This window comes from Oncorhynchus mykiss, chromosome 19 (assembly GCF_057628025.1).
Source record: "Oncorhynchus mykiss isolate SJ-2025 chromosome 19, ASM5762802v1, whole genome shotgun sequence".
NCBI lineage: Eukaryota > Metazoa > Chordata > Actinopteri > Salmoniformes > Salmonidae > Oncorhynchus > Oncorhynchus mykiss.
This window is the reverse complement of record NC_143040.1, coordinates 74706012-74722127: the sequence shown is the minus strand read 5'-3', so window position 1 is coordinate 74722127 and position 16116 is coordinate 74706012. Positions and strand designations below refer to the sequence as shown.

General features: G+C 45.1%; 1 protein-coding gene across 18 annotated transcripts in view; it reads right to left on the bottom strand.

Moving 5' to 3' along the window:
- LOC110498653 (attractin) overlaps positions 1–16116 on the bottom strand; it is a 281518-nt gene that overhangs the window by 179589 nt on the left and 85813 nt on the right. For all 18 annotated transcript variants that reach the window (XM_090211734.1, XM_090211740.1, XM_090211735.1 and 15 more), the window contains exons 7-9: positions 10700–10790; positions 9467–9716; positions 7244–7427 (exon numbers count right to left, since the gene is read on the bottom strand). In XM_090211734.1, coding sequence (XP_090067860.1) covers positions 7244–7427; positions 9467–9716; positions 10700–10790 — 525 coding nt within the window. The remainder of the gene's footprint in view (positions 1–7243; positions 7428–9466; positions 9717–10699; positions 10791–16116) is intronic.

The following is a 16116-nucleotide window of genomic DNA, read 5'->3' as shown; positions in this document are numbered from 1 at the left end:
TACACAGAGGGAACGCATGAAAACTGTGGTTACTACAGTGTAGGTAATGTGTTAAACACTTACTATAGAAAGCAGACCCATATGAGATTAGAGCCAGAACCATATGAGATTAGAGCCAGACCCATATGAGATTTTTGGATCCGATACCGATCACGATTTGCCAATATTTTTATTATAGGTGGAACAACAAATGTAAATGTTTTCTGTAGGGATTGAAACTCAACTCTGACTGGTGGGTTATATGTCCAGTTTTACCGTAGAGCGTGCCAGGCAAGACTGGTTTTAGCCATGTAAAGAGTGCCCTCTTCAGGATAAATAATGAAATGCAAAAACAAAATAAAATTCCATGAAGAACGGCTTTTTCTTCGCATTTTATATCAGCCCTTTTAAATGCTTTTAAATGCTGACAGAGTATCAGCCAATGGTATCTGTCAACCGATGAATCGGCCGGGCTCTGCTGTTAATATGGACGTATGAACAGAGTTTATTCACAGATGAGTCGGTCGGGCTCTGCTGTTAATATGGACGTATGAACAGAGTTTATTCACAGATGAGTCGGTCGGGCTCTGCTGTTAATATGGACGTATGAACAGAGTTTATTCACAGATTAGTTGAACGTCCTTGTAGTTCGTCGCTCTGGATCAGAGCGTGTGGATAACAATATCTGACAAATAACTGCATTATATAATGGAGGCTAAATGTCATACAAACACCCTCAAAAGAGGTCTTCGCTGAAACTTAAAGGACTAGTTCACTATTTTACAACTTGATGTTAGATGGCTCCTCACCCCAATTTGACATTTTGACTGTTCGAGTACAAAACATAAAGGCCCACACTAGAAACAAATGTGTGCATTTATCTACACTGAGTGTACAGAACATAAAGAACACCTTCCTCACATGCGCCCCCACCCCCTCTCCTTTTGCCCTCAGAACAGCTCCAATTTGTCGAGGGTATGGACTCTACAAGGTGTCGAAAGCGTTCCACAGGGATGCTGGTCCATGTTGACTCCAATGCTTCCCACAGTTGTGTCAACAAGGCCCTAGTTATGTCACACCTGGACTAATGTCCAGTGTATTTATCCCTGTGTTTCCTGTCTCTCTGTACCAGTGTATTTATCCCTGTGTTTCCTGTCTCTTTGTACCAGTGTATTTATCCCTGTGTTTCCTGTCTCTCTGTGCCAGTGTATTTATCCCTGTGTTTCCTGTCTCTTTGTACCAGTGTATTTATCCCTGTGTGTCCTGTCTCTCTGTGCCAGTGTATTTATCCCTGTGTTTCCTGTCTCTCTGTACCAGTGTATTTATCCCTGTGTTTCCTGTCTCTCTGTGCCAGTGTATTTATCCCCGTGTTTCCTGTCTCTTTGTACCAGTGTATTTATCCCTGTGTTTCCTGTCTCTCTGTGCCAGTTTGTCGTGTATGTTTTCAAGTCAACCAGCGTGTTTTTCCCGTACTCCTTTTCTATTATTTTTTTGCTAGTCCTCCCCGTTTTGATCTTTGCCTGTTTTCTGGACGCCATTTTCGCCTGTATACCACCATTCTTTTGCCTACTTGGATTTATTCAACTTCAAAGACTCTTACCATCTGCCTCCTGTGTCTGCATCTGGGTCTCACCTTCTGCCCGTATATTTTTTATGAAATTTAGCTAAGCACAGGCAAAATCCTAGAAAACCTGGTTCAGTCTGCTTTCCAGACACTGGGAGATTAATTCACCTTTTAGCAGGACAACAACTTAAAACACAAGGCCAAATCTACACTGGAGTTGCTTACCAAGAAGACAGTGAATGTCCCTCAGGGGCCGAGTTACAGTTTTGACTTAAATCTAGTATCTATGTCAAGACCTGAAAATGGTTGTCTAGCAACAATCAGCAACCAATTTGAGAGAGCCTGAAGAATTTTGAAAATAATAAATGAGCAAATATTGTACAATCCAGTTGCTCTTAGAGACTTACCCAGAAACACTCACAGCTGTAATTGCTGCCATAGATGCTTCTACAAAATACTGACTCAGGGATGTGAATACTTATGTAAAGAAGATATTTGTATTTCATTTTCCAAAAAGGAGCAAAAACTTCTAAAAACATGTTTTTCACTTTGTCATTATGGGTAATTGTGTGTAGATGGATGAGAAAATGTAATCAATTTAATCCATTTTGAATTCAGGCTGTAACACAACAAAATGTGGAGTAAGTCAAGGGGTATGAATACTTTCTGAAGGCACTGTAAGCCTACAGGAACGTGTGCCCCCTCAGGCCTGGAAGAAAGCAAAAGTAATTCTGCTACCAAAGAATAGCAAAGCACCCTTCACTGGCTTAAACAGCAGACCAATCAGCCTATTAGCAAGCCTTAGTGTGAAGAAAAAAATTGACCAAATACAATGCTATTTCATAGTAAATAAAATAACAGATTTTCAGCACATTTATAGGGAAGGCCATTCAACATGTACAGCACTTACACAAATGACTGAAATTGATAATAAAAAGATTGTGGGAGCTATTTTGTTAGACTTCAGTGTAGCTTTTGACATTAAACGGTCCGCTGGTGGAATGTAGGTGTTATGGCTTTACATTCCCTGCTATAATGTAGATGAAGAGTTACCTGTCTAACAGAACACAGAGGGTGTTATGGCTTTACACCCCCCTGCTATTATGTAGATGAAGAGTTACCTGTCTAACAGAACACAGAGAGTGTTCTTTAATGGAAGCCTCTTCAACATAATCTAGGTAGAGTCAGGCATTCCCCAGGGCAGCCCCTTACTTTTTAAAATCTTTACTAAATGACCTGACACTTGCACTCAGTAAAGCCTGTGTGTCTACGTATGCTGATGACTCAACACGTCAGCTACTACAGCAAGTGAAATCACTGCAACACTTCAATAGCTGCAGTCAGTTTCAGAATGGGTGGCACGAAATAAGTCCTAAATGTTAAAAGCATTGTTTTTGAGACAAATCATTCACTAAACCCTGAACCTCAACTAAATATTGTAATGAATAATGTGGAAATTGAGCAAGTTGAGGAGACTAAACTGCTTGGAGTAACCCTGGATTGTAAACTGTCATGGTCAAAACATATTGATACAACAGTAGCTAAGATGGGAAGAGGTCTGTCCATAATAAAGCATTACTCTGCCTTTTTAACAGCACTATCAACAAGGCAGGTCCTACAGGCCCTAGTTTCTGCATTCTTAACAAGGCAGGTCCTACATTCCCTAGCATCTACCTTCTTAACAACACTATCAACAAGGCAGGTCCTACAGGCCATAGTTTCTACCTTCTTAACAGCACTATCAACAAGGCAGGTCCTACAGGCCCTAGTTTCTACCTTTTTAAAAGCACTATCAACAAGGCAGGTCCTACAGGCGCTAGTTTCTACCTTCTTAACAACACTATCAACAAGGCAGGTCCTACAGGTCCTGGTTTCTACCTTCTTAACAACACTATCAACAAGGCAGGTCCGACAGGCCCTGGTTTCTACCTTCTTAACAACACTATCAACAAGGCAGGTCCTACAGGCCCTAGCATCTACCTTCTTAACAACACTATCAACAAGGCAGGTCCTACAGGCCCTGGTTTCTACCTTCTTAACAACACTATCAACAAGGCAGGTCCTTCAGGCCCTAGTTTCTGCCTTCTTAACAACACTATAAATAAGGCAGGTCCTACAGGCCCTAGTTATGTCACACCTGGACTAATGTCCAGTTGTGTGCCACAAAGAGGGACTAGATATGCTTGTTAGTCCCATGCAATTATTTGATATGATTTTATAGAATCGACAGCACCGTTTCCCACTCATTAGGTTGAAAACCCTTTAATGAGTAGGTGTGTCCAAATGTTGGACTGGTACTGTATGTGTGAAATTAGTTTTGATTTAGAATGGATCATTATCATGGACCTGTATCAAAACAGGGCCAGCTGGGAAAAAAACATGTCATCTATGTCATCTAGCACTTAAATAGTGGAGGATGCTTTTCCGTGGTTCATTTTCATGCCAGCCAGGTAGGCTTTACTCCTGTTGTAAAGATAAGCAATGTGCTTAATATTAGGAAAGTTGAGAAATAATTACAGTAGGGTTAGCCTGTAGAAAGCTGATGTGATCCTCCTCTTTTTAATAGAGGCCATCACTCTGTTTTCTCCCGCAATTGCATAGCTATAGAAATGTTGTGTAACATCAGCTCACGGGCTCTCATAAGGTGTTTGATTAGATTATTCGATTTAATTTGTATTGATGTCAGAGTGATTAGAGTGCCGAGTACCAGGCAGTTAAGCATGTTTGTTAGGCTACTATTGACCAGCAGCAGCATCAGAGCTTGGAGAAGCCTAATTACCGTGACTAAACAGTCATGTGGAATTTGACTGCCTTCCTGACTCGTGACCGCCGGTGTGGCGGTAATACGGTCACTGCAACAGCCCTACCACTAAACAACTATTGATTTAGAACCACAGAGGGTTACCGCAAGTCGCAGAGAAAACAGGAGCTGCCTCCACAATTCCGGCACCATTCAACTGGCTAGCAGAGTATAAAACCTGGTTAGCTGAGGTGATGGCTAGCAGAGTATAAAACCTGGTTAGCTGAGGTGATGGCTAGCAGAGTATAAAACCTGGTTAGCTGAGGTTATGGCTAGCAGAGTATAAAACCTGGTTAGGTGAGGTGATGGCTAGTAGAGTATAAAACCTGGTGAGCTGAGGTGATGGCTAGCAGAGTATAAAACCTGGTTAGCTGAGGTGATGGCTAGCAGAGTATAAAACCTGGTTAGGTGAGGTGATGGCTAGCAGAGTATAAAACCTGGTTAGCTGAGGTGATGGCTAGCAGAGTATAAAACCTGGTTAGGTGAAGTGATGGCTAGCAGAGTATAAAACCTGGTTAGCTGAGGTGATGGCTAGCAGAGTATAAAACCTGGTTTGGTGAGGTGATGGCTAGCAGAGTAGAACACTTGAAAAAGGAAAGCGGAGCCTCACCAAGAGCTCAGATGCAATCATTTAATATCCAACGTTTGGACAGGCAAGCGGTCTTCATCAGGGTACAATGAAAACACTGCGGGTCACTAGTTTTTATAGTTTGACAGGACACACACAAGTGTAATCATGGCCGGGCGTGGCATGATATCATTGGCTGATTCACATATATAAATAGAACATATATAAAGCATGAATGGATAACATACGATCACAATGTGGCTACATAGACCTACAAACATGAATCATAACGTTAGCTAGTTAACATTAGCCTTCTACATCTAGCTACATATTGAACCAACATCCTCTCAGGTCAGGGGCACAACAATGTATGAATTAATGGTTGGATCAGAATCACCGTCATAATCATTGGCCAGTACGTAAAATTAAGTAAAACCCCAAGTCCCTATCTCCATCCATGGTTCATTTAGGAAAGGGATCATGAGATGCACCAATCCAAGTTTTTCTGTCAATGACGTTTTCTCTCAATGCGATTTGGTCGGAGTGACACCAAATCCAAACTGACTTCCTTTGACACTTTTTTTTGGTGCACCAGGACCATTTACAGTTGAGCACAATGCTGATTGGCTATTTTTTATTTATTTTTATGCAATCAAGGGAGGCCAGATGCTCGCTGCTTCCCTAGCATTCAATGCTACGTGCGGCAACAATGCCATTCTCGTTTGAACCAGACAGCATCAGATAGAGGGCCTACACATAGAGAGACAGAGGGGTGTCGTCTTGCTGGCTCGGATGCTTTCTCCGGTGAGATACATTCAGCTTCATGCGAATTGAAAAAAGATTCAACAGAGACGAAAGATAAATATTTTTTTCCTTCTTCCCTTGGCAGCCACTGTATAGAACACCTGCTACAATAATGGGTCGACAGGCACAATGGATGACATTTCAGACAATATAAAAAAGTATATTTTCAGACAGTAGAATTCTGCTCAGGCATAGAATGTTCTACCGTTTCCCTGACAACAATAAACGTTGCTGATTGACGTGTTGTTGTGTTGTCTAAGCAGTGTATTATGGTAGGGTAGATAGATATTTTCTCTTTCTACTAAATGTATTGGTAAATCTGTGTGAGTGGTCTGCGAGCAGGCAGCTGGCAGGCAGGCAGGCAGCTGGCAGGCAGGCAGCTGGCAGGCAGGCAGCTGGCAGGCAGGCAGCTGGCAGGCAGGCAGCTGGCAGGCAGGCAGCTGGCAGGCAGGCAGCTGGAGATAATCTGATTGACAGTTCTGGTTACCTAGTAATGGACTTCAGCCCCGCTTCAAAAGCAGCATATTCCTTTACCGACAAGTTGAACGCCAATTCAATGCTTCGAAACTATCACCAGAGAAGGTTTTGTGGCGGTATTTAAAAAGCCATAGTGTACACTTTTCAGACAGATAAATGCTGTAGCTGAGGCACTTTCCAGATGCCACACTTTATATAAGCATATTTATATGCTAAAATAGGCTAAAATATTCTGCCCATATGAACAACATTTATAGAGGCCACGGCTACAATAATCTGCCCATATGAACAGCATTTATAGAGGCCACGGCTACAATATTCTGCCCATATGAACAACATTTATAGAGGCCACGGCTACAATAATCTGCCCATATGAACAGCATTTATAGAGGCCACGGCTACAATATTCTGCCCATATGAACAACAATTATAGAGGACACGGCTACTATAGTCTGCCCATATGAACAACATTTATAGAGGCCACGGCTACAATATTCTGCCCATATGAACAACAATTATAGAGGACACGGCTACTATAGTCTGCCCATATGTACAACATTTATAGAGGCCACGGCTACTATAGTCTGCCCATATGAACAACAATTATAGAGGACACGGCTACTATAGTCTGCCCATATGTACAACATTTATAGAGGCCACGGCTACTATAGTCTGCCCATATGAACAACATTTATAGAGGACACGGCTACTATAGTCTGCCCATATGAACAACATTTATAGAGGACACGGCTACTATAGTCTGCCCATATCAACAACATTTATTTTAGGCCATAACAATGTGTAGCCATACATAATTTAATAAAAAGCACTAAACATACACATTTAATAAACAGACTCATGAACACAATCAGGCAATAGGCTACAGCTGGCTTCACAGCCTCCCTGCGAAACCCAATGTATTGTAGCCTCACCCAGATGAAAAAGTAGTGAATAATGAGTTGGCTTCTGCTGTAGTGTTCAGGGTAAAATATTAAACGTTGTGTCAGTGCTTCGGTTCAGGCGCTACTCTGTTCAGGCAGGCGTTACTCACCATCGGCTGCGGTCCACGTCGTACTTGTACAGGTCTCCAGACAGGCCGTACTTGTTAGCGCTGAAGGCCTTGTACCCTCCGTGGATGTAGATGGCTCGGGAGGAGGGGTCAAACACACTGCTGTGGCCGTACCCTCCCTGCACCAGGGCTCCATCGGTAACCACGGCACGCCACGTGTTCCTAGCTGGAGCAGTCACAGAACACAACGTAAGGTCTACATACATTGCATTCGGGAAAGTATTCAGACCCTTTTCCAATTTGTTACGTTACAGCCTCATTCTTTCTCAATCTACACACAATATAGACATTTTTGTAAAGTTATCAAAAATATCACATTCACAAAAGTATTCAGACCCTTTTCCCAGTACTTTGTTGAAGCACCTTTGGCAGCGATTACAGCCTTGACTCTTCTTGGGTATGAAGATACAAGTTTGGCACACCTGTATTTGGTGAGTTTCTCCCCATTCTTCTCTGCAGATCCTCTCAAGCTCTGTCAGGTTGGATGGGGAGTGTCACTGCACAGCTATTTTCAGGTCTCTCTAGAGAGATGTTCGATCAGGTTCAAGTCCAAGCTCTGGCTGGGCCACTCAAGGGCATTCAGAGAATTGTCCAGAAGCCACTTCTCCATTGTCTTGGCTGTATGCTTAGGGTCGTTGCCCTGTTGGAAGGTGAACCTTCACTCCAGTCTGAGGTCCTGAGTGCTCTGGAGCAGGTATTCATCAAGGATCTCTTTGTACTTTGCTCTGTTCATCTTTACTTTGATCCTGACTAGTCTACCAGTCCCTGCCGCTGAAAAAACATCCCCAAAGCATGATGCTGCCACCGCCATGCTTCACCGTAGAGATGGTGCCAGGCTTCCTCCAGACGTGACACTTGGCATTCAGGACAAAGAGTTCAATCTTGGTTTCATCAGACCAGAGAATCTTGTTTCTCATGGTCTGAGATTAAGGTGCCTTTTGGCCAATTCCAAGGGGGCTGTCATCTGCATTTTAATAAGGAGTGGCCACTGTGTTCTTGGGGACCTTCAATGCTTCAGAAATGTTTTGGTACCCTTCCCAGATCTGTACCTTGACAAAATCCTTTCGTTCCGGAGCTCTACGGACAATTCCTTCGACCTCATGGCTTGGTATTTGCTCTGACATGCACTGTCAACGGTGGGACCTTATATAGACAGGTGTGTGCCTTTCCAAATCATGTCCAATCAATTGAATTTACCACAGGTGAACTCCAATCAAGTTGTAGAAACATCTCAAGGATCATCAATGGAAACAGGATGCACCTGAGCTTTATTTTGAGTTTCACAGCAAAGGGTCTGAAAACGTATGTAAATAAGCTATTTGTTTTTTATTTTTAATACATTTGCCAAAATGTCTAAAAACGGCTCCGAATGCACTGTGTAGCATAACATAACTGTAATCCACTTTAGAGATGGATAGGAACATTAACCAGCTGTTTAGGAGGGATATCACACCTGGCACAAATTATTGTCTAATTCTGTTTTTACTGCTGAGGGGTGTCCTATACCTGTACCCAGAGAGGAGTAGTTCAGTCTGGGTACAGGGGGTGGCTTGGGGAGGGCCCTGACCTTAAAGATCGCATCCAGGCCTGTCTGTTTGACTCCTAGTACCGTGCTTGCTGTGGTGATAATCCTTCTCAGCATATTTCTCTGGCTGACAGTGTAGACCGGGTGAATTGATACACCATCCAAAGTGTAGTTAATAACTTCACCACACTCAAAAGGATATTCAATGTCTGCTTTTTTTTTACCCATCTACCATTGGAAAACCTCTGGTCTTTGTGGTTGAATCCGTGTTTGAAATTCACTGCTCGACTGAGGGACCTTACAGATAATTGAGGTACAGAGATGAGGTAGTCCTTAAAACATCACGTTAAACACTATTACTGCACACAGTGAGTCCATGTCACTTATGTGATTTGTTAAGCAAAGTTTCACTCCTGAACTTATTTAGGCTTGCCATAACAAAAGGGGTTGAATACTTCTGACTCAAGACATTTCAGCTTTTAATTTTTAATTAATTTGTAAACATTTGTAAAAACATAATTGCACATTGACATTATGGGGTAATTGTGTGTAGGCCAGTGACAAAAAACATCTCAATAAATCCATTTTAAATTCAGGCTAGAAGAACAAATTGTGGAATAAGTCAAGGAGTGTGAATACTTTCTGAAGGCTCTGAATACGTCATCATCTTCACCACTCACCGATGTCATACTGCTGCACCTGGCTGATGTATCCATATAGAGGGCAGTGTCCAAAGAGGACCAGCATGACCGCACTACCTCCCTCCAGCAGGGGGGGCACTACATGAGCAGAGTGTCCCACCACGGCCCACTGTTCCTGGGCTCCAGCGGAGAGGGACACCCAGGTCTGGTTCTGGATGTGGAACACCCACAGCTGGCTGGTCACGTTGCCAGTAGAGTCTATCTTTCCTCCGTACATGTAGATCTTTCCCTGGGTTTAGAGGAGGAACAAGACGTTAGAGAGGAGGAACAAGACGTTAGAGAGGAGGAACATGACGTTAGAGAGGAGGAACAGGACGTTAGAGAGGAGGAACAGGACGTTAGAGAGGAGGAACAGGACGTTAGAGAGGAGGAACAGGACGTTAGAGAGGAGGAACAGGACGTTAGAGAGGAGGAACAGGACGTTAGAGAGAAGGAACAGGACGTTAGAGAGGAGGAACAGGACGTTAGAGAGGAGGAACAGGACGTTAGAGAGGAGGAACAGGACGTTAGAGAGGAGGAACAGGACGTTAGAGAGAAGGAACAGGACGTTAGAGAGGAGGAACAGGACGTTAGAGAGGAGGAACAGGACGTTAGAGAGGAGGAACAGGACGTTAGAGAGGAGGAACAGGACGTTAGAGAGGAGGAACAGGACGTTAGAGAGGAGGAACAGGACGTTAGAGAGGAGGAACAGGACGTTAGCGAGGAGGAACAGGACGTTAGAGAGGAGGAACAGGACGTTAGAGAGGAGGAACAGGACGTTAGGACTGGAGGAACAGGACGTTAGGACAGGAGGAACAGGACGTTAGAGAGGAGGAACAGGACGTTAGGACAGGAGGAACAGGACGTTAGGACAGGAGGAACAGGACATTAGAGAGGAGGAACAGGACGTTAGAGAGGAGGAACAGGACGTTAGAGAGGAGGAACAGGACGTTAGAGAGGAGGAACAGGACATTAGAGAGGAGGACAAGACATGACAGCTCATGACTTAACCTTAAATGCTCACTGTTGATAATGGTCAGAGGGTTTGGAGAGATGAATTGAGAATTAATAAATGCTTGAGATAAAGAACATTTCTTCAGTATCACGGATGCAGACAGTGAACTCTAACCCAAGACCCACATTCTGTATAACTAGGGTATAACAGGGAAATACTACTGTTATTACTTCATCAATGTTTCTACATCATGACTAGCTAACATCTAGAACACATACCTCATGTAGTGCCAGAGAGTGTCCGTATCGTCCCATGACGGAGTTGACAGAGCGGTTGAGAGACAGCCAGCGATGGGAGCTGAGGTTATACCTGGGAGGAGAGAGAGAAAGAGAGAGAAGATCAGGACCACTGAGCATCAAAGTCAAGACCAGGTAGGCCAGGACCAGGTAGGTCAGACCCAGGTAGGCCAGGACCAGGTAGGTCAGACCCAGGTAGACCAGGACCAGGTAGGCCAGGACCAGGTAGATCAGACCCAGGTAGGCCAGGACCAGGTAGGCCAGGACCAGGTAGATCAGACCCAGGTAGGCCAGGACCAGGTAGGCCAGGACCAGGTAGGCCAGGACCAGGTAGGTCAGACCCAGGTAGGCCAGGGCCAGGTAGGCCAGGACCAGGTAGGTCAGACCCAGGTAGACCAGGACCAGGTAGGTCAGACCCAGGTAGACCAGGACCAGGTAGGCCAGGACCAGGTAGGCCAGGACCAGGTAGACCAGACCCAGGTAGACCAGGACCAGGTAGACCAGGACCAGGTAGACCAGGACCAGGTAGGCCAGGACCAGGACCAGGTAGACCAGGACCAGGTAGACCAGACCCAGGTAGGCCAGACCCAGGTAGGCCAGGACCAGGTAGGCCAGACCCAGGTAGGCCAGGACCAGGTAGGCCAGGACCAGGTAGGCCAGGACCAGGTAGACCAGGACCAGGTAGGTCAGGACCAGGTAGACCAGGACCAGGTAGGCCAGGACCAGGTAGGCCAGGACCAGGTAGGCCAGGACCAGGTAGGCCAGGACCAGGTAGGCCAGGACCAGGTAGGCCAGGACCAGTTAGGGGGTTGGTCACAGATAAGGTTCTCCATTGAGTCCACTCCCTTGTCCAGGACAAGGCTAAATGTGTGTCTGGGAAACCTAGCCGTTGAGTACAGGATGAAAAACCGGCACCTCATTCAGAGGCCACTGATAAGGGGACATTGTTTTCCATGGTCCTTCAAGATGGATAGGAACAACTGTCCTGGTACAGAGCTGAAATGTAATACACACAGCTAATATGTGATATCATGATGTCCACAGCATTATTTACTTTTGACCCCTTTTTCATGATATCGTATTGGTAGTTACAGTCTTGTCTCATCGCTGTAACTCCCGTACGGACTCGGGAGAGGTGAAGGTCGCGAGCCGCTCGTCCTCAGAAACACAACCCAACCAAGCCGCGCTGCTTCTTGACACAATGCCCACTTAATCAGGAAGCCAGCCGCACCAATGTTTCAGAGGAAACACTGTGCACCTGGCAACCGTGTCAGAGTGAACTGCACAAGAGTGGCTAGTGCGCGATGGGACAGGGACACCCCTGCCGGCCAAACCCTCCCCTAACCAAGACGACGCTGGGCCAATTGTGCACCGCCCCATGGGTCTCCCAGTCGCGGCCGGCTGCGACAGAGACTGGACTCGAACCCAGAATCTCTAGTGGCACAGCTAGCACTGCGCCACTCGTGAGGCCTTTCACAAGTGTTTGTGTCAACACCTGCTACCAACTAGCCACCTAGCTAGCCAGGTTGCAATAAAGCTTAGTCTGGAATATCGAACGATTCCAGTGCTGTATAAGCTGTATTTATTAAGGTCTGGTCTGGGACAATATTGACAATCCAGAGTTCCAATGTAGCAAATATTTGCTAGCGGAGGACTACGTGAATGAGGTGGCTATGTTTAGCAAACAAATCTCAATTCTGCGCAAATGTATGGGGAGAAGTCAAATTGGAACTTTCTAGCTATCAACTCCTATGGCTGGACGCCGCTCGGCCTAATGGATGTTTCCGCGCCTTGTCATCTGTCCCTAATTCATTATTCATTGAATCAGATGGCTCATTCTTCACAAAACCCACTGATATTGACAACTACTTTAATTCTTATTGGCAAGATAAGCAAACTTGGGCATGCCAGCCACGCCAGCAACAAACGCTGACACATCCAAGCAGCCACGCCAGCAACAAACGCTGACACATCCAAGCAGCCACGCCAGCAACAAACGCTGACACATCCAAGTATATTGGACCAAATTATGAAAAGATAAGAATTGTACTTTTGAACACCGTAAAGTCAGTGTGGAAGAGGTGAATTTTGTTGTTGCTGTCTATCAACAATGACAAGCCACCGGGGTCTGACAATCTGGATGGAAAATTACTGAGGATAATAGCAGACGATATTGCCACTCATATTTGCCATATCTTCAATTTAAGCCAACTAGAGAGTGTTCCTTCAGGCCTGGAGGGAAGCTAAAGTCATTCCTCTACCTAAGAATAGTAAAGCCCCCTTTACTGTCTCGAATAGCAGACCAATCAGCCTGTTACCAACCCTTAGTAGACTTCTGGACCAGATACAATGCTATTTACAGATAGTCCAGATACAATGCTATTTACAGATAGACCAGATACAATGCTATTTACAGATAGACCAGATACAATGCTATTTACAGATAGACCAGATACAATTCTATTTACAGATAGACCAGATACAGTGCTATTTCACAGTAAACAAACTGACAACAGACTTTCAACACGCTTATAGGGAAGGACATTCAACAAGCACAGCACTTACACAGATGACTGATGATTGGCTGAGAGAAATTGATGATAAAACGATTGTTGCGATTGTTTTGTTAGACTTCAGTGCGGCTTTTGACATTATCAATCATACTCTGTTACTGGACAAACGTATGAGTTATGACTTTACACCCCCTGCTGTACTGTGGATAAAGAGTTACCTGTCCAACAGAACACAGAGGGTGTTCTTTAATGGAAGCCTCTCAAACAGAATCCAGGTAGAATCAGGAATTCCCCAGGGCAGCTGTCTAGTCCCCTTACTCTTTTCAATCTTATTAACTAAATATTTCAAAAACTAAAAGCATTGTATTTGGGACAAATCATTCACTAAACCCTAAACCTCAACCAAATCGTGTAATGAATAATGTTGAAATTGTACAAGTTGAGGTGACTGAACTGCATGGTGTAACCCTGGATTGTAAACCGTCATGGTCAAAACATATAGATACAACAGTAGCTAAGATGGGGAGAAGTCTGTCCATAATAAAGCGCTGCTCTGCCTTCGAATAGCACTATCAACAAGGCAGGGACTCTAGTTTTGTCGCACCTGTTCAGTTGTGTGGTCAGGTGCCGCGAAACGGTACTTAGGAAAATTGCAATTGGCTCATAACAGGGCTGCACGGCTGGCCCTTGGATGGACACAGAGAGCTAACATTAATATGTCAATCTCTCCTGGCTCAAAGTGGAGGAGAAATTGACTTCATCACTACTTGTATTTGTGAGAGGTTGACATGTTGAATGTACCGAGCTGTCTGTTGAGCACACAGCTCAGACACCCATGCATACCCCACAAGACAGGCCACCAGAGGTCTCTTCACAGTCCCCAAGTCCAGAATAGACTATTGCACATGCATACACATGGATTTTGTGTAATAGATATGTGGTAGTAGAGTAGGGACCTGAGGACACACACTTAATGCGTTGTGAAATCTGTAATTCATGTATTGTAATGTTTTTACAATTGTATAACTGCCTTAATGTTGCTGTACCCCAGTAAGAGTAGCTGCTGCCTTGACAGGAACTAATGGGGATCCATTATAAACCCCAGGAAGAGTAGCTGCTGCCTTGACAGGAACTAATGGGGATCCATAATAAACCCCAGGAAGAGTAGCTGCTGCCTTGACAGGAACTAATGGGGATCCATAATAAACCCCAGGAAGAGTAGCTGCTGCCTTGGCAGGAACTAATGGGGATCCATAATAAACCCCAGGAAGAGTAGCTGCTGCCTTGGCAGGAACTAATGGGGATCCTTAATAAACCCCAGGAAGAGTAGCTGCTGTCTTGGCAGGAACTAATGGGGATCCATAATAAACCCCAGGAAGAGTAGCTGCTGCCTTGGCAGGAACTAATGGGGATCCATAATAAACCCCAGGAAGAGTAGCTGCTGCCTTGGCAGGAACTAATGGGGATCCATAATAAACCCCAGGAAGAGTAGCTGCTGTCTTGGCAGGAACTAATGGGGATCCATAATAAACCCCAGGAAGAGTAGCTGCTGCCTTGGCAGGAACTAATGGGGATCCATAATAAACCCCAGGAAGAGTAGCTGCTGCCTTGGCAGGAACTAATGGGGATCCATAATAAACCCCAGGAAGAGTAGCTGCTGTCTTGGCAGGAACTAATGGGGATCCATAATAAACCCCAGGAAGAGTAGCTGCTGTCTTGGCAGGAACTAATGGGGATCCATAATAAACCCCAGGAAGAGTAGCTGCTGCCTTGGCAGGAACTAATGGGGATACATAATAAACCCCAGGAAGAGTAGCTGCTGCCTTGGCAGGAACTAATGGGGATCCATAATAAACCCCAGGAAGAGTAGCTGCTGCCTTGACAGGAACTAATGGGGATCCATAATAAACCCCAGGAAGAGTAGCTGCTGCCTTGGCAGGAACTAATGGGGATCCATAATAAACCCCAGGAAGAGTAGCTGCTGTCTTCGCAGGAACTAATGGGGATCCATAATAAACCCCAGGAAGAGTAGCTGCTGCCTTGGCAGGAACTAATAGGGATCCATAATAAACCCAGGAAGAGTAGCTGCTGCCTTGGCAGGAACTAATGGGGATCCATAATAAACCCCAGGAAGAGTAGCTGCTGCCTTGGCAGGAACTAACGGGGATCCATAATAAACCCCAGGAAGAGTAGCTGCTGCCTTGGCAGGAACTAATGGGGATCCATAATAAACCCCAGGAAGAGTAGCTGCTGCCTTGGCAGGAACTAACGGGGATCCATAATAAACCCCAGGAAGAGTAGCTGCTGCCTTGGCAGGAACTAATGGGGATCCATGTTAAACCCCAGGAAGAGTAGCTGCTGCCTTGGCAGGAACTAATGGGGATCCATAATAAACCCCAGGAAGAGTAGCTGCTGTCTTGGCAGGAACTAATGGGGATCCATAATAAACCCAGGAAGAGTAGCTGCTGCCTTGGCAGGAACTAATAGGGATCCATAATAAACCCAGGAAGAGTAGCTGCTGCCTTGGCAGGAACTAATGGGGATCCATAATAAACCCCACGAAGAGTAGCTGCTGCCTTGGCAGGAACTAATGGGGATCCATAATAAACCCCAGGAAGAGTAGCTGCTGCCTTGGCAGGAACTAATAGGGATCCATAATAAACCCAGGAAGAGTAGCTGCTGTCTTGGCAGGAACTAATGGGGATCCATAATAAACCCCAGGAAGAGTAGCTGCTGTCTTGGCAGGAACTAATGGGGATCCATAATAAACCCCAGGAAGAGTAGCTGCTGCCTTGACAGGAACTAATGGGGATCCATAATAAACCCCAGGAAGAGTAGCTGCTGCCTTGGCAGGAACTAATGGGGATCCATAATAAACCCCAGGAA